General features: G+C 41.2%; 1 protein-coding gene across 4 annotated transcripts in view; it reads left to right on the forward strand.

The window, feature by feature from the left end:
* PLCB1 (phospholipase C beta 1) overlaps positions 1-21,144 on the forward strand; it is a 406,198-nt gene that overhangs the window by 246,248 nt on the left and 138,806 nt on the right. For all 4 annotated transcript variants that reach the window (XM_074817193.1, XM_074817194.1, XM_074817195.1 and 1 more), the window contains exons 5-9: positions 5,985-6,064; positions 9,857-9,910; positions 10,475-10,550; positions 16,190-16,290; positions 17,696-17,862. In XM_074817193.1, the coding sequence (XP_074673294.1) occupies positions 5,985-6,064; positions 9,857-9,910; positions 10,475-10,550; positions 16,190-16,290; positions 17,696-17,862 (478 nt within the window). The remainder of the gene's footprint in view (positions 1-5,984; positions 6,065-9,856; positions 9,911-10,474; positions 10,551-16,189; positions 16,291-17,695; positions 17,863-21,144) is intronic.

Genomic DNA, 21,144 nt, shown 5'->3' on the forward strand with positions numbered 1-21,144 from the left:
AGCTCTTTGCTTTATCTATTCTAAATTGACATTCGAAAGCTACTCCTGTTTTCCAGCTCTGTTCATATGGGTAGACTCTGATGACAGCCTCCAGATAACCGCGCACAGAACACACTTTCATACAGTCTGAATCCTCAAGTCCACTACATTGTGCTAAAAAGATAGTTTCTCTGTAGACTGCTGTTATTTAACAACAGTAAGTAGTTATTTTGTCACCTCACAGACAACAAGAATGTTCAGATCAGGTGAAAAAAAGTCATAGGATGAAAGCCTTAAGCTAGGAGGATATATTTTTGCTTGCCAGGTTTCTGTCTCTGCTAATCTTCATTAGCCCATTGGTCAGCTTGGCAAAAATACAATTTTCACTGTTTATTTGATATGAAAGAATAGAAACAAAAGGAGTTTGTGGTGGTCCATGGACTCCTGAGTGGAAAGTATTGTCCTCGGACTTGAAAACACACAGCAATACTCTTCAGGGGTGGTTAAGAAATCTTAACACTGAAAAAGCGAAAGCGATTGAAACAACTCTTAAGGAAAAAAAGCCCTAAGCATATGATGGAAAATGAAAAGGTATGCTAAGGCTTTAGCAGCAAAAATTGTGTGAGCCCTTACCCAGGAAGAGGGAAAATCACCCAAATCAGAAGCTTATGTCCTTCTTATTTGCTTTCCTGTCTAGCCAGCAATCAGTGAACCATAATCTGTTTGATGCAGCAGTACAGAAATTGGTATTTTAGGGCTATTTTCTGTTTGATAATGGAATTTTAAAGCACAGTAGATGAAAGTATGTTTTAGAAAAGCTTGGCTGCTCTAAATCCTGAGTAACTCCTGCAATCTGAGTAACTAAGAATCAAAGTCTTCCTTGTTATTTGGAAATGCGGTAGACCAAATAAATTAATATTTTTTCAATCAGGTACTGTGGCCTGGGGATGTGATTTTCAAAGCACTGCAGATTAGCTGTGCTTGCCCTGAAATCATGCTAAATATCCTGATTGTTTCAGTGAGAGCAGAGTTTGATCACTGTTGCATGCCTCTAAAAATTCTTCCTTCTTTAACATGTTTTCCAACTCTATATGAGCCGGACCACAGAATCTGGTCCTTATTATCTCCAGGACCCTAGGTAGTGACTCAGCGGAGTCGTTACAAGCATAAGGTCATTATAAGTCATTATGAGCTCATTGGGGAGCTCTGAGAAGGCATGTAAATACAAGACGTTTACAATATCACATGCATAAATATTGACCCTTCCTCTCACTGATGTTCCAGGGAAAGCAAGCGCCAATGAAAAACTCCCCCACCCTTTCCTTTTCAGTGCATTAACGTTTTTGAGATTAACCCTTCATTTGTGATACCTTATTTTTAAAGTTGTGTGACAAGTATCAGTGAGTCCTCCCTTGGAGGAGAGAGGCAAAGAAAACTGTAATGGTCTTAGTGAGGCAGTTAAAATTATCCAATTATGGGGGTTTCTTCCTTTGCAGAAGTCTGCTTATTCTGCTACAAACTGTTCATCACATCCACTGCCCAAGTTGTAGGAAAATTATGCAAATATGAGTCTTGGTCTATTCAACTTGCTTAAGTGAACTAAATAAAGAGCTAGAAATGACAATGTAGTTGGAATGTACTGTTTTATGTGCATTCCTCCAGGAGAAAGTAACTACCGTTTAAAGTACATTAGTGATGTGCTGAAGAGCACTGAGCAGCTGGTTTGTTCAGAGAATGCAGCTTGAAATTCATTAGGTAATGGTCTAAAAAGCAGATTGCTAGACAGGTCTTGATGATGAAGAGAAGTAGTACTGATCTGCATTTGCTTATTTTCAGACGGGTCTGCCTGGGCTTGCCTTGGGATAGGATTTGTGAGCATACACACACACAGTGCTACAGAAGCCAGAATAAAGGAAGCAGTTTAGTCTCAAACCTATTCTGAGCCAATGCTCTTTTTCTGTCTCTGTTCCCAACATGAAGAAGTCCAACCTGTGAACCTCTCTGTATGCTCTACAGTATCTCATTCTCTTCCCAAATCCAGTAACTTCAGGAGTTAACATCCCATCTTTCCCATCTCTTTCGCTCTCTTTTGTGCCTCTCATGCCAACTCTGTTCTCGCCACGCTAGTCCATCCTGACCATACAGACACCTATCCAGAGCCCAAGGAAATTTGTTTCTTCTTGGTTTGATGGGCTTTGGATAAGATCCATCACTAAGAGCTGATTAGTTCCTCCATAGGTAAAATGATGTCATCAAAGATGGTTCACAAGTTGTGCTATACTAGGCTTTCCAGCATACATCTTTATTTTTCCAGCCTCCCCAGCATACATAAGAGCTTGATCAGTATAATAGAATGATAAAGTAAACCATAGAAATTCACATCCATTTGATATATTTTTTTTAAATAAAATTCATAAGAATGCTGAAAGTGTAGAATTTCGGCAGCTTGCTTTGTTAACCTCCCACCAAAAACAAATGTGCGAGAAACATTGCCTTCACACGTAGTCAGTTCTGATTTGAAGGAAGTGTTTTCAAGGATGTGTGCTGTCTTTTCTTATGAAAAAAGTCTCATCTCTTCTGTTGAGATAAATGTCTTACGGTATGTATCCTGATGCATGTAATAGAGGAAAGAAATCACTTCACTGAGCAACAGATTTCCAAATGAACTGCTGCGTATACGCTACGTGTCAAAGCATAGAACAGCTAAATAATTTGTTAGTAAAGTTCACAGAAATTATATAAATGTGAATTAGTGTAACAGGATGTAGCCAAGAGGAGATGGAGTTCAGGGAGCTCTTATCTTGATGGATGTGACTTGATTGGAGTTGAATGTCGGAAGGCTGGATTCTTCCGCTACCAAACGGGATCAGAGGCTTCCAGTCTGCAAACAGTTTGTTGGCACTAGTACAGTCCTATTTCAAAATACCTAAATTTATATTTTCCTTTTGTATTGCATCTGTACAGGAGTCTGCAGCTACCGCAGTGATTCAGAGGCTGTTATAACCTTTCCGCAGTAGGCTGTTTTCTTTCTACACATAACAGCTTTCTACCCCGCGGAGTGCTCTCACCGAGCGCTGCCTTCTGGAATCGCTGCTGCTGGTGAAGACGTCTGCCGAGTGCATCATGCACGGAGTTAGAGTATGGGCTTTACTCTGTACCATGCAGCAAAACCAAGGAAACGGAGCCATTTGGTAGCTAAAGCGGTGAGACGCGTCTTGGCTCACAGCTTGATGCAAGCCCATCAAAGTCAGTCCACAGCATCTCACTTTATTTCTTCGGGTCTGTGCTCAGGGCTGTTGTTTCCCCTCCTGCTGAGGGTTCAGACCAGTGACTGGAAAGATGATGTGATCCTTGGCATATTTTCTGATCTTGGTTTTTTGGCTGTGGCTCTGGGGTGGCTGGAACGGGAGAGGCAATGCGCAAGATTTGCTTGTGACTTGTTGGCTTGGCACCTGCATCCTTAGAAGTGTCTCAGCCTGCAGGTACCCCTTAGAATATTTGGCAAGAGCAATGTGATCGCTTTGAAGAGCTGGGAAAAGCTAGCAAAGGAACATGGCAAGACTGTTTATATAAATAATGCTTGTGACAGGCACGCAATAACTGAGTTCCCCCTACATTTCTGTCAACAAACACTCGGACAAAGAGAAGGAAAAGCTGAGGTGTGGGATACTCCTGAAGTGCCCTACTTCTGTTTTCTACAAAATTCTTCAGTTTTAAGTCCAGCAGAATCAGTGAGATCAAAACAAAGTCTATCAAGATCTGTTAAAAGCCAATGTATTTTCAATTTCTAAATAATATTTTATGTTGCCATTAATCTTTGCAGCTGTTAGTGTCACAGGGAGAGGTTTTAACTGCTATTATTAATGCCTAAGCAAAGCAGTGTTTACAAGATGAGCCTATTTTGAGCCTGGAAAAATGAGTTGCCAAGAAGAAAAAAAGATGCTGCACTTAATACATTTTCTGTTCCAAGAGTCACAGCAAAGCAATTGTGTCACTAACGAACCCAACTCCTTCTCTTGTTCTTTCTCACACCCCTGTTTTTTTCAAATTAGACCTAAGAAGGAAAAACAATTAAAGAAGAAAAATGGAAGTGGTCATGAGGGGTGGAGGGAAGCACTATCTGAGCAACAGTGGTGTGCCTCCAGAACAAGTCTGTGTCTGAGGGAGGCAGGTTTCTCTGCCAGAAATACCAGTCGTGGAGAGATGTGTTGTCTCAGCTGCGTAGTGGTGAGGTTGTAAATGGGGTGGACTTAAGGATCTGATGGCTGAAGGAGATCAAAGGCCCGTATAACAGTAGGCATATAGGTAGCTTTATCTCTTCCTCGCTGGGAGCGACTGTGCGAGACCCGTTTCAGGAACAAGATCTGATAACTTTAGGGAAAAAAAACTTAGCATGTTAAAAAAAAAAGACAGAAAAAATTATAACTTCTGAACCTTTCTCAAATCAGTCACCTAGTCACGTGGAAACCTGAGGCTTTTTAGGTAAAACAAGCTCCAAAGTGATGTAGCAACATTTATTTCATTGGAAGTCAATGATACTTTTTGTCATTATCAATTTTTGTCAGAATGAAATCCCCCTTTTTTTGTATTTTTCCTCAAGAAAAAGAAGAGCCAAGGAGAGGGAATACCTCCCAAAGAGTGTGTATCTGAGAGGCTGTATCACAATGGGAATTTTGCATCTGGACTGATATGAAAGGAAACTCAATTTTAGTTTCAAAGAAAGCTCAGAAAACTTCATCAAATTAAAAAAAAAATCACATTGTTTGCAAAGGCATTATTTATTTTCTGCCCTTTAAAAGAAAGCGGTGAAACAAAGCCAGTCCAAAACCACAGTTGTGATTAAAAAGAATTGCAATTAAAGATTGTGAGTAAGCACCAAGTTAGCAAGGAAAAATGCGCTGAAGTTGTCAATGAAAAGTTGCAGGAGAGACCTGCAAGGGAGGAGAGCAACAGGACAAGCTGGAATCTAAACTTCAGATTATAATTGTGGATCAGCCTGGCTGAGAACCTGGGAAGGGTCTGAGACCTAAGGGAATGACTTTGGCTACACACAAAGAAATGAGAAAAACAAGTCAGGAAAATAAAGAGAGGAAAAATGAGGGAGAGCCATGGGACGAGCAGTGCCTGCAGGTGGAGATGGGAGGTTTCCCGTGAGCAGCTGGAGGACATTTCTTCCCTACATCAGGGTAGTAAGAGGCAAAAATAATGTAATGAGAGATAGGACCACAGTGTAAGGAAGTACAGTAGGGGGAAGAGGAGCTTTTCTATTTGGAGTTGCATCTTCTTCCTTGTATAACTGAATATTTTAAATTTATTGCTATATATTTCTGCTGGTTTGTTTTTTTAAGCACATTTCTTACATTGGCTGGTAAGATCTTGGCTAGAGTCAATACTTATACTTTTTAATTCGGTATTCGCCATACAAGATAAGTCATGATGTTTGTTGTCTGAATTACTTCATGATCTGTAGAGAGAGTGATGCGCAGGCTCTCGCAACAAGCTCTTAGAAGAGGGGACATTGAAGCAAGAGGCTTGCTATGGTATGGTCTGTATCCCACCATGTCGGGTCTGTCTGTCTTTAGAGGGATTCAAGCCCATTTCAGCTTCATTGTGTAAGAATGGTGGTATAGAAGCTCCTATTTTAATACTTAGTGTGTTAAAAAGAACAGTGTCCAACACACCAGAAAATGTATTTTTCTGGGGCATTTGTTGTACATCTTCCAGGAACTTAAAGGTATTTTGCATCAGAGATTCATCAATACGACTATTTTTTTTCAATTCAGTGGAATAATATATCTTAAAAAAAATATTTGTAACAGTTTTCATTTTTTTTTCAGCATGAGAAAATCAGGTCTCACAGACGAGGAAGGAAGCTGTAATTGGAAAAATCAAGTTCAGACTTTAATTAGGCCCTTTATACTAAGGATATAATTTTCAAAAATATTTTGCATTGTGTAAGTAAATATCTAAACTAAGCCTCATTTAATCAAATTTTCTCTCTATAGGAATGGTCAGATGAAGTGTTCAGTTTGGCAACAAATTTGTTGGCACAGAACATGTCAAGGGACGCGTTTCTGGAAAAAGCGTAAGTGGCCGTCGCATTTAATGCTGTGGGTGTTGCTCTTTTCTCTGCGTCATTTTCCTCTTTGCTTGTTAGTCACATTGTCATCTATTGTTTCTGCTTTGATGAGTTGTCACTTTTGTAAACACAGGCTGTCCTTTCTCATGGTTTTAAAAAGCCTGTATCTAAACATCATTTAAACAAAAATCTTGTTAGGGTTCTTGCAAACTGCTAAGTTGTAGCAAAACCAACAGAATTAAGTGCTGTCTTCCCCTTGTATACCCAAGTAGTAGCTTCAGCTGTATTCTGAACATCCCCATTTAAAATGAAAGAATATTCTGGACTGACTTGCTTCCGGTTTATTTTCCCCTTTTTCTGTTACTGATCAAAAAGCGAGAAATGCAAGAAGTCCATTTTCCTCAGTCTAATCTCTCTGGTTTTCATGTGGTTCAGGGGGAAGCTGTGAATCCATTCAACATTTGTACAGTGTGCAGATTCTGAGTTTCTTTCAACTAAGTAGAAAAGCTGTTTATGAGAACGTTTGGGGTGTAAAAACACACCTCTAAAAGGAAAGAGAACTAAATCTGAGACTAGCGATTCTCAGCCAGGTGATAAGTGCACCTGCTGAGGGAGTTTTGCCTAAGTGATAGCATTGAGAACAGCATGGCAAAGCCTACCAGAGAGTGATGGCCATGAATTGGGGTACTTGCTGGCCTTTTGGGATTCCAAAATAGGAGATATACCCTCCCCAGTCTAAGAGCTGGCTGGTTACATTCAGCTTTGTGTCTCTCCAAAACACCTTCTAATTTCTGCTCGCAGACAGAGGCTCAGTCCAGCTAAACACCAAGCTGGGGCTTAGGTTCCTAAAACTTACCTCCATCCAAGAAGCAAGTTAACCCACGTTTTTTTCTGGAATTTCTACGGCTGTGGATGCCTAATTTCATTAGATGCACCCATATGTAGTCAGAAGGTTTCCAGCTGCTTAACTTTAACCCATGTTCATATTCATAGTTGTCCATTCTGGGAAGGGGGGTGTGTGTGTGTGTGTTTCCTTCCCATGGTGTTCGTTGTGCAGCTGCCAAAGCCAACAGAAATTCTTGAAGAAACTCTGAACGTTGGACATTGCAGGCACTACAGCTTTGTGTCTGATAATGCTGTGTTGGAACAGCAATGATATATTAGGCAAACAAAATCCCAAATGGATGGAAATGTTTAACATTTCCTTTTGGCTCCACATACTGACAGTGGAGAAAGCACTCTGCTAACCTGAGCAGATCCAGGTGGCATAGCAAGAGCAGAGATGACTTCCTTCAGCTCCGTAGGTTGTAGATGAGTTACGGGAGTGATTTGATATTAGCATTTCCATGCCCCTTCCCACTCAAATACCCAGGTGACCAGTGGACTTTGCTGACAGGTCTGTAGTGGGGAGGACTGTGGCTGTTACCTAATGGGCGTTTTCATATCAGATTCAAAGGAGGAACATGTTATCACACAGAGTAGTAAAGCCAGTCTTATTTGGAGCCATTTTTCAGTGGTTGTTTAAGCGATATTAATTAAAGATGAAGTCACTGGACATGTTGTGTAGATTCAGTAGCAGGCAAGCATGACTTTCCTGTGTGTTTTTCTTTTTCCACTAATTAATAAATCACTTGGGAACTGTAAGGTTTCCAGGGTCCTCAGCATGGATGCCAAATCAGAGTCACTTAAGAAATCTTTGACTTTGAAGATTAAAAATATTTCCCCATTATAATTACTATACTAAGCAAGGGGTTGGTTGCAGCCCTATCAGAACACTTTTGTCGAAATAGAAAAGCAAATTGCCTTAGAGCAGAATTAAGGTTTTTTTTCTTTGTGGCATTCAGTCCCTCAAAGCAGTGGAAGTGCAATAGTAAACAGCTTGAGCAGCTTTCCTGTGGTTTGGTCAGGTGAGAAAAATAGGGTTAATTTGGAACAAGGGGCGGTTAATAAAAACTGCCATTTTGGTTACATTCCTCTGTTGTAACCATGCATTGTATTTTTGTGTTGGGGTGCAAAAATGGGCACTGGAGTACATTACTACTGAAATACTGACCAGGGCAGTAATGAGCAAAGGGTGAGTGCACTGTGGAAACCTGGGGTCAGCGTTACGTCCAGCATTCGTTGTTCTTGGACTCACCACCATGCTACTGAAATGAGTCCCTTTGGCTGCTATGATGGGAGTATCTTCTAGCAAGCTTTTTAACAGGAATAAAATGCTTGGTTTTCTTAGATGGGTGGATAATGGCTGCAGGGGAAAAAATAGCGTCCCATGTGTAGCAAAGAATTTGGGAGGAAAAAGGTGGCAAGTACTGTGGGGGTTGACTGTTCTTCAGACACACATTTTTAGTTTGCTTTAACTGAAGTTCAGAATTCTTTTTTTTTTTTTTTTCCCCATTTTATTTTATTTCTAGCTTTCTTGGCTGTAGAGGAAAATATTAAATGTGACCAGAATGTGCTCAAAAGTTGGTTTTTTTTAAAAAAAAAAAGGCAAAATAAACCTTTTTTTACTAACCGTTGTGGTTTTTCATTTTTAATCTAGCTCAGTGCTGGGAGATGGGGCAGAGGTAATGATAATTTTGTTTGGTGACACAGCAGCACAAGAAATTTCAGTTTCCAGGAGATGCATACCAGGAGACAAGGATTTGTGAAAATGTTCCTATCCTAGTTAGGGATATTAGCACGTACTTTGTTTTTGAAGCGGTTCCTAATGGCATTTTTGGTTGGGAAGAAAAAGAAATTTATTAGAACCATGCCTTTTCATTTTTTTGGTAGGCCAGTGGGTAAAGTGAAAAAGTGGGGATTTTTTTAAACAACAAAAAGGTTTCTCTTAAATACTTAAGTGTTGCCACATTTTTTCACCAGATCATATACTGCAAAACTCATTTATAGTTTTAATTATATTCAAGTGGAAGAGATGAAGCACTCAAAAAGTTGTGCTCTTCGCAGTCTGCTGCTGGTAGGCATTATGCTGGTAACCAGTGGTCCTTGCATACCAGGAGGACCATCGGATAGGCCCAACTGCTTCTCATTAAAGCTACTGGATGACTTCAGTAGACTTTGAATCAGTATGTTGAAAGAAATGGAGAAAGAAAGACAAGTCATCATCCTGCTGCCTTAATGAACGTGTGAGAGAAGTCACGGGGCCTGAAATATTGAGGTGCTCTAAATATTTGGTTCAAAAGCTGGATAGTTGCCTGCCTGTAGATGTAATTTTTATATTGCTTCATACTGGAGATGTCTTGGGCTTGCCGAGGGCTGCCAAATATGCTGACACTCTTGCTGGTGCAGAGACATTTCAGTTGCCAGTGATTTGACTTCCTTATAGCTGAGGAGTGACAACATTTAGGGTCAAATGAAAAAACCTTCACAGATGTATTTTGGGGAGGGCTTAGGGAGGCAGGGATGTTGGTATGCAACATCTAGGGACAATTTCAGCCTCTGGAAGAGGAGTACAGCCACCTTTCCAGTCAAGTTGTACAGCCTGTGTGCCACAATTCAGTCTGCTGATAGACTGGCAGGCAGCCTGGGTGAGAAGGAGCTTGGGGGGATGACAAATGTGTGCATTAATGGTACTTGCAATGTCCTGTTGCAAGACAGACAGTGTTTGACAGTACAGGTGCATTACTGTTGAAGGAGAAGCATTTACATATTAATGATATCCCAACATGTTTTCATAATGGGCAAAAGAGCTGACTGGAACTTGCCACGTGAGCAGAGCACTAGCACTGAGCTATAAAGTTGGCAGAGAGGTACTTGAAAATTCTGTAAAAATAAAACAAGATGCTTTTCTCTCCACAGTTACACAAAACTTAAGCTGCAGGTGACTCCAGAAGGACGCATTCCTCTGAAGAAGTAAGTCCTGTTCCCTTTCCCTACCATGTAGTCTCTTCTGACTCATGAGTGAGAATATATGTTTGGGATGAACATGTGACCCCTGTGTCTAGAATAGTAAATTTATCATCCATTTATAACACATATTGCAGGAAAGAGTGGCCCATGATGCTCAGGATGTCTCTGTTCAAATACCCTTTGGGTGTAGATTGCCCTTGCGATCTTGAGCAAGACATTTGGCCTCTCTGCCCTTGTTCATTTCACTTGTGTAAAATAAAAAAAAAAATCAACATAATTTCTTTACCTCAGAGACATGACGTGAGGGTAAATATGTTCAAGTTGCATGTTGCTGGGGTAATACGAAGAGCGCAGTGGTGACTTTCTCAAATAACTATGTGCTGTAATCGGGGCTTGTGTGAGGTAGAGTCAGACTCATTGTGGGCACCATTAAACTCGTGTGTGTTACTGAGCAGCCAGCAAATGGCAATAAATAGCTAAAGGTGTGATAGACTGGGAAGCGATACTGTCTTTAAGCCTCATGGGCCGACAAGGCATATCTTTAAGCCAGATCCCTTTGTTTTGCAGCATATACCGCTTGTTTTCCGCTGACAGAAAACGGGTAGAAACTGCGCTAGAAGCTTGTAATCTTCCATCTTCCAGGGTAAGCATCTGAATTTATTCCTGGCCCTTACAAAGTGTTTCTTGTGTTTACTTTCTACTGAGTTGAGGACAGTTTGTTCAAGGCTGGTCATGCTGTGCTGCCTTTGCTGCTGGGTAGGTCCTCAGCAGCAGGCCTGTTTTTACCAGAACAGAAGTTCCTGATACCTCTCTGCAAATCTGAGTACCTTTGATTTGAAATTGTGTAGGGACCAGGAGCGCCTGGAAGAAGTACAAATGGATTAAAGGAAAGGGCAGGGGGTTGTGTGACCTGTCCTGGAGAGATCCTGTGAGAATATTTTAAGAATTGGTGACTGTTGTGCAATTTTCAAGGCATGATTTCAGAGCAGTGTTAGCTCGAGGTGTAGCTAATGATGTAATCTGTTTCCTTCTCACCAAAAAAAAAAAAAAAATCTGTAGCGTAAGTGACAGTTTAAACTCACTGTAACTTATCTAAAAGGTACATGGAGGAAATATAGAAATACTGTAGTGTCAAAGCTGTTAGTGCTGTGGGGATGCAGCCATTGTATGCTGCTAATCCAGGAGCTCTCCTCAACCCAGAGCATTTGTAGGATGGTACCTCACCCTCAAGAAGGCTTTTTTCATGCCTTCTTTCTAGATAATGCTGGAGTGAAGATGTCCTTAGTCTTTCCTCCCAGGTGGAGGTTCTCCTCCAAGAAGCTTCTTGCAGGGTAATTCCTACATTCAGAGGTCCAAGAGGTGGGGCAGAACTGGTCTGTAGCAGAGGAGAGCCTGCATCTCCTGTTCCCTTGTTCTTGTAGAAAACTCTGTGCTGTGATGTTTGCTTAACGTTTGCTTCCCCAGTGGTTTAACAGAGCCAATTCCTACAGCTCCAAAAGAGCAATGTAGCAAAATCTTCACAAGCCAAACCTCAGATACCCCTCGCCAGTGAGACCTTCCTTAATAGGTTTGGGAGCTTAGTTCTGTAAAATTCCAAGAAATGTCTGCAAAGTAGGTATAAAAGATTATTATAATCTTATTTAAAGGTAAGATTGTGAGGTTAGAAACATGGAAAGAATAGTTTTAAAGATGGGTTTTCATTTAAGTGTTAGCAAAAAAGACAAGATGTGCAGAAAATCTCTGAAGCACTGCTTTTTAAATCAGTTGATTTATTACTTCTGTTTACTACATATCTCTGAAAAAGAAATCTAAACATCACTGGAGTCCTTGAAAGAAACTGCAACATTTTTCTGCTGTTTATTTAAGTAGAGCCAATTTTACATACACATTGCTGGATACTTGTTGCTGGGATACCATCTTGAAAATTATTCACGGCATAAAGTAGATCCTTTCTTTGGTTGGGACAAAAGAGAAATATGCTTCATGCAACAAAGAAAACTGTGTTGATCATATCTGAAAAAAAATATTTTAGAAGCTGAGTGTTTAAGAAGCATAAAACTCTGAATCTCGTAGAGCTAATGGTGTAGAAGAAAATCAGTACTTCAGCTACGGCTCTTTTCCTTTGTGTTTCTGTTTATTTGAACAAGTAAAATTCTTAGCTTCAACTTTCAGCCTTTCTGCACCATTGTACTGCAGGACAAATGGTATTCCTTTAAAGCCTTGGAAGAGCACTGGACTCCAGCAGCGTGCAAGACATGAGTATCAGGGAATCTTGCTCAGCAAAATCACACCAAATTATTCAGAGAATTCATGGAAGTGTCTCATGGATAGCTTAGGGTTTATGGTTTTTTGTATTCATGCCTCATGAAGATCCCTCTAAAGATTTTCTCCCCAAGTTTCCACACCTGTCATTGCTCTAGGAAGATACGGGGCTTGTTGGCCATGAGTTTCACAAGATGTTTTGTTGCACCTCTCAGAACCTGTGGTTGACCCTAAAACACAAAATGAAATTCAGAGTCATGGGTAAGAGGATTGCCAGTCAGCATTTATCACTCTCTTACTGATTCAGGGCTTTAAGGTTGGGACATTTCCTTGTCTGTCTTATGCAGTGACGTGAGCATAGGGCTACTGCTGCCGGGGTATGGTATCACTGCATGGACCTGTCTGTGACAGTACAAACTTCATCATCTGTGAGCCCTGCTCTCCATCGAATTCCCTATGTGCGTGCTCGTGGGACAACATGTAGGCACTGTATTTAGTGTGAGAGGAGGAAGAGTTCTCATTGCCTGGATAATTGCCTTCATCCTGCTGTAGAAGAATAGCACCAAAGAGGCTCCCCAGAAGTGCCAAAAATACAAATTTCATATTAGGAACCTTAATAAGGGATCGATTCTCTGCGGCGTTGAGCACTCCAGCCCTGATTTGGCCGAGCAGTTGAGCATGACTGCAGTGGGATGACCCATGGACTTCAAGTCAGGCACATCTTGAAAGCATGGATTTATTTATTTATGTGTTTCTGGGTTGGACCTGGCATGAGTAGAGTCTTGCAGGACCAAGCCCTGTGTGATCTGATTTTTGGCAGCATCCGTCATCCAGCAGATCTGAAAGCAGAGGAATGTTCAAATACATGTTTAAATGAAGTTTTGAAATATGCCAGTGAGTTTCTGAGTTTGGCATCTGATTCCCTTATGATTTTTTTAAATCTTGGCTACTTTTTGGGGAAGGAGGGGTGCTTTTTGTTATTGTTGGGTATTTTTGTTTGTTTTGCTTTTAGTCAAAGGTGCCTTAAATAGAATTTGAAGAGCTTTATTTTAGCCGCCTGTTTGGCTGTGAAGACTGCTTCCTGACTTCCAGTTAATGTAGAGGTTCACAATGAAGCACCAGTGAGCTTGACTGTTAACTTCAAATAAAACAATCAGCTATTGAGTCTTCTCCGTGCAAATAATCTGTATTAGTTGTGCTGCCAGATATATAACAGAATAGATACAGATGTTATAAAAGCAGGCAGGTTACCAGACAAATCATAAATCAGCAGTGCTTGAAATTAGTAGAGTGTCTTAATCACAGAATAAAATTGAATACCAATATTTAGCAAAGCTGGAAATTAGGAATGCTTTCATGTGGTACAGAAAGTTTGTGATTTGTGCATTGGTCTCAAAAAAGAGATGAGTGCATAAGGTGTGTGGGTGGTTCCGCTGAAATGTGGATGGCTCAGACCAGGCTGAGGAAAGGGGCAGCGTATTTTAATCCGTTTCGGCACGCAGGCTTTTGGAATCCAAATATAGTTGTCTGAGATTGTGCCTGGGGTGGCAAATGCTTGCAGCAGGGCTTTCATCTTCCATCTAGATCTTTATGTTTTGTAGCCCCCTTATTGTGTTACTAGTAGGAAATAATTATTAAAAGGTTCTGTACTTAACGCCTGAAGACTTGTGTTGGTTATCCTCTTTGTTGACAGGTGTTTGGAGATACATATTGGGAAACTGAGGTATATTCTCTTAATTGGAACCAAGTGGCAAATAAAAGTCTGGATCTCAGGTTATTGGAAGAGACCATTTTGTTCAGTGTTGAGCACCTTCAAATCCCCTGTAAAGGAAAAAATATAGTAGGTCAATGGCAGACTGTAATTCTGTGGTAATTACAGCATCGTTTAAAATGCCCTTAGGAGAAGCTCTGGCTGAGAAGCAGTACCCTGCTGAAAATGGATTATAGGGGGAGGGAACAGAGGAAAGTGGGGTGCCAGCTTTAACAAGAAAATTCACAAGCTTTGTGAGTCCTGGCCTTTAGGAAAACACAGGTATCGGCAGTCCTGCTCTCAACTGAGAACACCGCAGCTCGAATTTATCAAAGTGTAGTGGGTGCAGTTTCACATGTAGTTCAGTGTCACTGGCTGTCACTGAAAGGAGCTATTTCAATCCTCCAACTTCAGATTTCAAGCTTCTTCATCCACCCTTGCACCAGATTTAGCAGTTGTGCCATTGGCGAGTTGCCTGGCCCGGTGAGCTGATCCCACATTAAAGTGCACGGGGTAGTTCTGGCCGGGTAAGCTTTGAACCAGCTCACCCTGCAAACACTCGTGCTGTCTGCCAAAAAAAGGAAGGCACAAAGGTCTAATGGCTGGTGACCTTAAACCATTGGAGCCTGGAGATGCGTACCCAGGCGGAGCAGCAAAACAGCCCCACTCAGTCGGAGTGTGAGCTGGGTCAGGTTCAATCTGCACTCGGGGACAGAAACGCTGAGTGATGGTCATGGTGCAAAACTCTCTCCGGCCTCTGCAGGTTTCATAGATGAAAGGAGAGATAAAGTGATGCCTGTGGCATTCATTTAATTATTTATTTTCACCTAAAGCGGGAAAAATATGGAAAAGTTTCCTCTCATCTAACAAAGGCTTGAATCGACGCTTTCGGTTCCCTTGGCAACAGCATTAAACAGGCGGAATAAGTAAAAGCAACGATTTCCTCTATCAGCAGCTTGCTTCTGAGACAACCAGGTTCAATGGCTATTAAAAGAAAACAGCTTTGTGTCCAAGTTACAGTTTTCCTCCTCCAGTTCATCAGATTTGGGCATTGTTTTGGAGCCATGGAGAGGCATCACATGGGCCTGTGGTGCTCCTGGAGACTGCATGTCATAGCTTTTGATAAAGGTAGCTTGCGTGGAGGAAACTCAAAATTCAGATTTTCAGTATTTGGATTTCACAGGTTTTGTGTTTTCCTGGGGTTTTTTTGTTCCTTTATAAGGTTGCCTCTGCACAAAATACAAGCTTCTGTGCCATTTTCCTTTCTCGGTGCACTGACGCAAAGGCAGAGGCAGTGAGCACACCGTTACTGTTCTGTGCTTAGAAAAGCTTTGCACCTTCCTTGGGGTCCTCATTTCTTCCCAGCCCCGCTGTCTTCTGCAAGAACTCTGGAGCTTGAAGGCAGCAGGTGCAAGTGGGAGGAGGGCTCTTGAGCTTCGTGCAAAGCTTTCCTTATCCAGTCCAGTAATTCCGTCCAGTTAAAACAGTGATTCTGTTTTTTCAGAGAAAAGCCAGGAGGTATAATGGCAATGATGAAAGTGTCATCTAGAAGCAGGATTAAATGTACATTATTCTAAATTTTAGAAAATGTAAGAAAAAAATGCTGGTATATTTTCTACAGGAGATCATTTTTATCAATTTCTGTAAAAGAAATCTGATTGCCAAATGTGTTACACTGAGTGTTTAGGAGAAAGATTGTGTGGAAAAGCTACACTGCATGAGTTTTGCTCGGATTTGTGTTATCTTGAACATGTAGCTTCAGGAAGGAAAAGGAAACATTTCTGCTGCTGTCAGAGAACAAGTATATTCATAATGACTCGGTGACCCAGTTTCTTCCCCGGTTCTTTGAAAGCTTTGGAAAGATGAGCGACGTGCTAGTCCTCTGTAACGCTGCCATTTTGCAGCACCACTGGCCAGCCGCCCCGCTGGGAGTGAGCTCAGAGGCTTCGCCGGGATGGATATACCTATCTGTGCTATAGATAAGGGGGTTAGATGGGGAGATGTCCCTTCCTTCTTCTTCACAGGTGCTCAGAGAAACAGATAACTTTGCCTTATGGAAACTAAGATGATAGATGCATTTGTATTTTTCTTAAAGATGTACTCTTTAAGCTGCTCTGTTATTCAGGGGAATTTATTATTCTGCAAAACCTGGGCTCCTCTAGGTTGCAGGAAGGAAATCAAAAGAAGCACGGTAGTGAGTGATCTGTTTACAAAGAACGTTGAAAAGTGCTGTAGCGTTCTTTCACTATTTTTTTTTCCCCATTTCACAGAATGATTCAATCCCTCAAGATGACTTCACGCCAGACGTGTACAGGGTGTTCTTAAACAACCTCTGCCCTCGGCCCGAGATCGACCACATCTTTTCTGAGTTGTAAGAAAAGACGCTCTTTTATTTATTTATTTATTTCCTCTTCACTGATTTCCTGGGCTGGGGATGGCAAAGTAGGTTATTTAGACTACAGCAGTGTGCAGCGATTGCCAAGAACAGATTTCAATGTCAAGCAGGGCTGTTATTTAACCTTGGATCAAGGGTTCCTTCTCCCACAAGCTTTTGCTTCCATTTCCAGTGGCCAGAGCTTTTAAAGTAATTTGTTGCTAGAGGAGCAGAACTGCCGGATCTTGTTTTTCTGTATGGATTAGGATAGTTTAGGTTTCCATGAAAGTAAAGGAAGAAGAATAATAAGCAATAACAGCATGCAATAGGCATGAGAATATGTATAATCACCCCCAAAAGCTTAATTAGGAGTTTCAAAAAACGCAGTAACTTCTAGGGTTTGTGCATCATGAATTCACACCGTGAAATTAAATTAGCAGCCAGCTACAACTGATTTCATGCATTCAGTTACAAGCTATATCACTCGTGTTGCTACTACCCCTTGCAGCAAGTCATTGCACTTCTCAGTTTCAGCAGAGCCTGATCAGTGGAGTCAGAACATGAAGCAACATGAAAACATTTTCTGAAATATATCCAAGACCACCAGAGCAATTGGCGAACGTATCTTTGCAACATGGGTGTACTCGTTTTGTGCTTATTTCCTTCAAGGCTGAGGTTTGAGAGGAACACAGCCTCGGCCTAGTTTGCTCCTGTTGAACCCGGGGATAGGCTTTCCATTGCTGTCTTGCAGAGTGGAATTAGGCCAGTCCTGAGGGCTGTAGACAACCCTAAGCACGTCACCTGGCTCAGAGGCTTCGTGGAGCTCCATCTGGGTACAAATTGTACCCAAGCTCTGCTCTTTTTACTAGCTCTCTAAATAGGCATCTTTTTGCTTGCTTTGCGAGTGCCTAGCATTTTTTAGCAAGTTTATAAAAAAAACCCCAAACAACACCCAAGCAAATACTAGAATAATGAAATCAGGGCTGCTGTTATTCAGCAGTAAAACTGAGTAGTTGGGCCAGGAAAGCCAACAAAGTGTTTGTGGCAAGCTCAGGATTGAATTCCACATCGTTTTCTCCTTTACTTTTTAAAATTGCTTAGTTCCAGGAATTCAGAGGAATTAATTAAAAAAACCCCACAACTTTCAGCATTGCTCTAACTCTTCCCATTGATGTCAGTAATGCTGAATGCTTTTAAAAATCTTACTCTTAGATGTTTGATGAAGAATGTTTGTTGTTGCATGCTGGCAAAGTAAATTAGTCCAGAGACACAGTGGGAAGATGTTTTTGTTGTACGATAGTTTGAATCTTGTTTCGGTTTCCCTGGGAAGTTACAGAACTTTGAACAAGATTTCAAGGAAATATATTTTAATGGCTTTGCTGTTGCTTTAATTTTTCTCTAGTGGTGCCAAGAGCAAACCATACCTTACTGTTGATCAGATGATGGAATTTATAAATTTTAAGCAACGTGATCCACGATTAAATGAAATCCTTTATCCACCGTTAAAACAAGAACAAGTTCAACAGCTGATTGAGAAGTATGAACCCAACAGTAATCTAGCAAAGAAAGGTCAGTGGTTTTTATATTCTCGCTGTACTCGGTTTCTGGTTTGAAACAATGACTCAATTATCCTACAGCGCATGCTAAAGCAAAATTTGGTTCAGAATCAAACTGCATTTCCAACTGTCTGCTTTTGGATCGTACAAGCCTATGAGACATCGTGTGGTGCATTTTTAAATGTATTCGGTTGGGATCAGTTTAGGAAGGATGCGGCTGGTTTCAGTATTTACTCTTCAGTATGTGCAATTGATAGTTTAGAACAGTTGCTCATGTATGCAAACTTCAGCAGAAACCTTACTATCACAGTGACTATTTACCAGCATCTGAAATGTAAAATCTAAAGAAAGAATCAGTCATGATGAAACTAAGATGATAATATTGTCGTTTAATATTAGTAATAAGTTCAGCCCTCTGCTTTCTGATAGTGGTACACAAAGTAAGATGTGAGAGTAGCTGAGTGTGTTTCGTGCTATAATCACAGAAAATTCCCCTTTGAAAATCTAAAGTGTTGTCAGGGCTTAACTGGGCATTTCGCCAAAACCAGCGAGAGAACTCCTGCTCAAATCTCTGCAGATTTTTGCTACCACCACAAGTCTTAAAATAACATTGAATTTGTCTGCATCCTGTTTTATTCCAATCCACATATCCTAATGATTACCCCAGCTTTTAATGTGTCTATACCTTAGAAATTTTAGGGGCATGGGAATATCCTGAAAAACAGATCTAATATGAAAAAAAATATTTGGTCCAGAGATTTCAGATCCAGAGGAAACACAAAAGCGTCTTTCCCAAAAGTCTAGAGGTTAACTGAAGGCACTCCCGCCCCTCTCCCTGGAAGCCTTCTGACCTCGATGTCTTCCTGAAGGAAACCTGTGGCTCTCAATGCCTCAATCAACGTTGCCTCAAGGCAAAACACTTGTAATTTTTCACATAAGGCTTCTTATTTTTCCAGTTCAATCAAATTTAGTGTTTCCAAAGCTTTTGATGGAGGGTTAAATCCTGCTGCTTTGTCATGCTTATGCCAACTCTCTTTTGACGTCAGTGAGAATACTAGCATGGGTAGATGAGAACACGTTGTGACCTCCTCTCTCATCCGTGCAAATATTAGAATATTGCTCTGTGCTTACCTTATTTCACATCAGCGACAGGGAAGTCTGGTACCTAAAAGATCATTCTTATTACCCAAATATTGGCATTTCATATAAACCAAAATAAGGATTTATTAGAAGGAGGTGTGCTAGCAGAACACCAAAGCCAAAATGAAATCACCTTCTGACTAGCAGTAGGAGAAAGTATGAAACAGGCTTCAGAAAGAAGGGTGTTGTGATGGTGTTTGCTCGCACCCTCCAAGTGGGATTTGTGGGGCACCTCCAGCGTACCCTGATTTGTGTTGGTGCACACATTTGCTACAGGCACTTGCTCTTCCGTAGGTGCCTCTCTTCCTGGGTACACTTTGTATTGTTCTTACAGAATCAGTTCTAACAGAAAATGCTAACTTTAACGAGGGAAAGACAGGTCAGAGAGCGCTAATTCCTTTTGTGGGTTTTTTTGGTTTTTTGTTTTTTTTCTCTTCAAACTTGTTCACTGAGGTCCAGCAAACTCTGACAGAGCTGCACAACCTGCGGGCCACCTCTGTGCTGCAGATACCACGTGCTGAGCTGCAGCAACTGGCACGTGCTGCTAACCATGTGCTACTGCAAATCCCAAGCTTACTGCCTTAAAATTACAGGAATTGGCTAATCAGGAATGATGTAGGGACACAATATTTTCTGTACATCTGCTCCGAGTTAGGAATGCAATTCACTGTATATTAAATAAAGTGTAGGTGTGCTCTCAATCCTACACTCATAGAATAATTGCAAACAAATGCTGCATGTCTGTAAAATGTCACCAAAATATAACAGTGCATAGTCAAAGTGATGATTTAACCTTTTAATATGGAGTTTTGTAAAAGGGATTGTCACTGTTGGAAAGGACTGTTCATAGCTGAATTGCAGGGATGGCAGCCCAAAGTGACACGCTTCAGTGATACTTTCCCTGCCACTGAGACTATACTAACTTGGGCCACCGAGCAGAGATGTTATTTTCAGTAGGCCTGTGGGTGTTCAAACCAGTTAGATGTGGTCCACTGTTACACACCCGTGAACTTAGTGGCCTTAACTTTGCACCTCTGCTGCTCAGATACTCTGCTACACACCTTGTGGTGGCATTGCTTATGTCCCCTTATTTGCCAGGGCCAAAGTCAGATGAGAGATAGGGATGGAAGTAGGATGCTTGGCATGGCCAAGCTGTCAGCAAGAACAGGTAGAAACTTTAAGGCACCCAGACCAGCAGCTAAAATAGGCAAGAAGGTAGCAGAAGCCTTCATCCAGCATAGTTCTCAAGGAAAACGGGCCCAACAGCTCCATGAAGAGAGACGGGTTTAGGATTGTTGTCCACATGCTCCTTTGCGGTCCTGCGCTTCAAAGTGAGCTGGAAGAGGGCCCAACTAACCAACTTCTCGGGATTAATGGGGTACACCAAAACACAGAAGAGCAGCGCAGGGAAGAGAGGAGTAGCGTAACAAGGCACATGAGGCAGAGGTAATGACGTGAGAGAATTACATGATAAACAGCAGGGTGGGAAACGGAGTTACAGGTAGCCTAAGGATGACTTCATCTCTGTTGCACCAGAGCAATGCAATTAAATAATTGGACTTCTGGAGCAGTTTTGCAGAGTTTTGGTTCAAGAAGCAAGCCAGAAGCTGTGACAACATGGTATATGTATTTGTTCTTTCTTGGCAATGAGAAGTTACTCCTTTGAAGTAAATCACAGATAGGGGTCCAGAACAGAAGAAAATACCATAAAGAAATTTAAAAGTTGCGATTAACCGCTTCTTGTGAGTAATGAGTGAAGTACTTTGTGATGGTAGAGACTTTAGAGGCTTGTTTGCAAGAATTGGGTGATATAAATTGCCAGCCTTCGTGCCAGTTAAATCCCTTTTCCTCAGATTGTTCTAGAGCTTGAACATTTGCAGCTGCTCAGCATGTGTTTGTGCACACTTGCCACACGCAGGTATTTGTGTTTGTAAAACATGTTTTGTTTCTGTAAGCTGCCTCTCTGACTAGCTCCCTTCATTATCTTGTTTCATTATAACAACATCAGATTGCAGAGGGTTTAGGGACAAACATACACATAAATGGTAAAGGTCTGTCCACTTTCATGTTTGTTTCTGTAATATCTCTATGTTTAATTATTTAAATGATCTATACAATGTTCAGATATCCCACTGAAATAAAGGGATTCATGTTC

Source organism: Strix aluco, chromosome 3 (assembly GCF_031877795.1).
Source record: "Strix aluco isolate bStrAlu1 chromosome 3, bStrAlu1.hap1, whole genome shotgun sequence".
NCBI classification, from domain to species: Eukaryota; Metazoa; Chordata; class Aves; order Strigiformes; family Strigidae; genus Strix; species Strix aluco.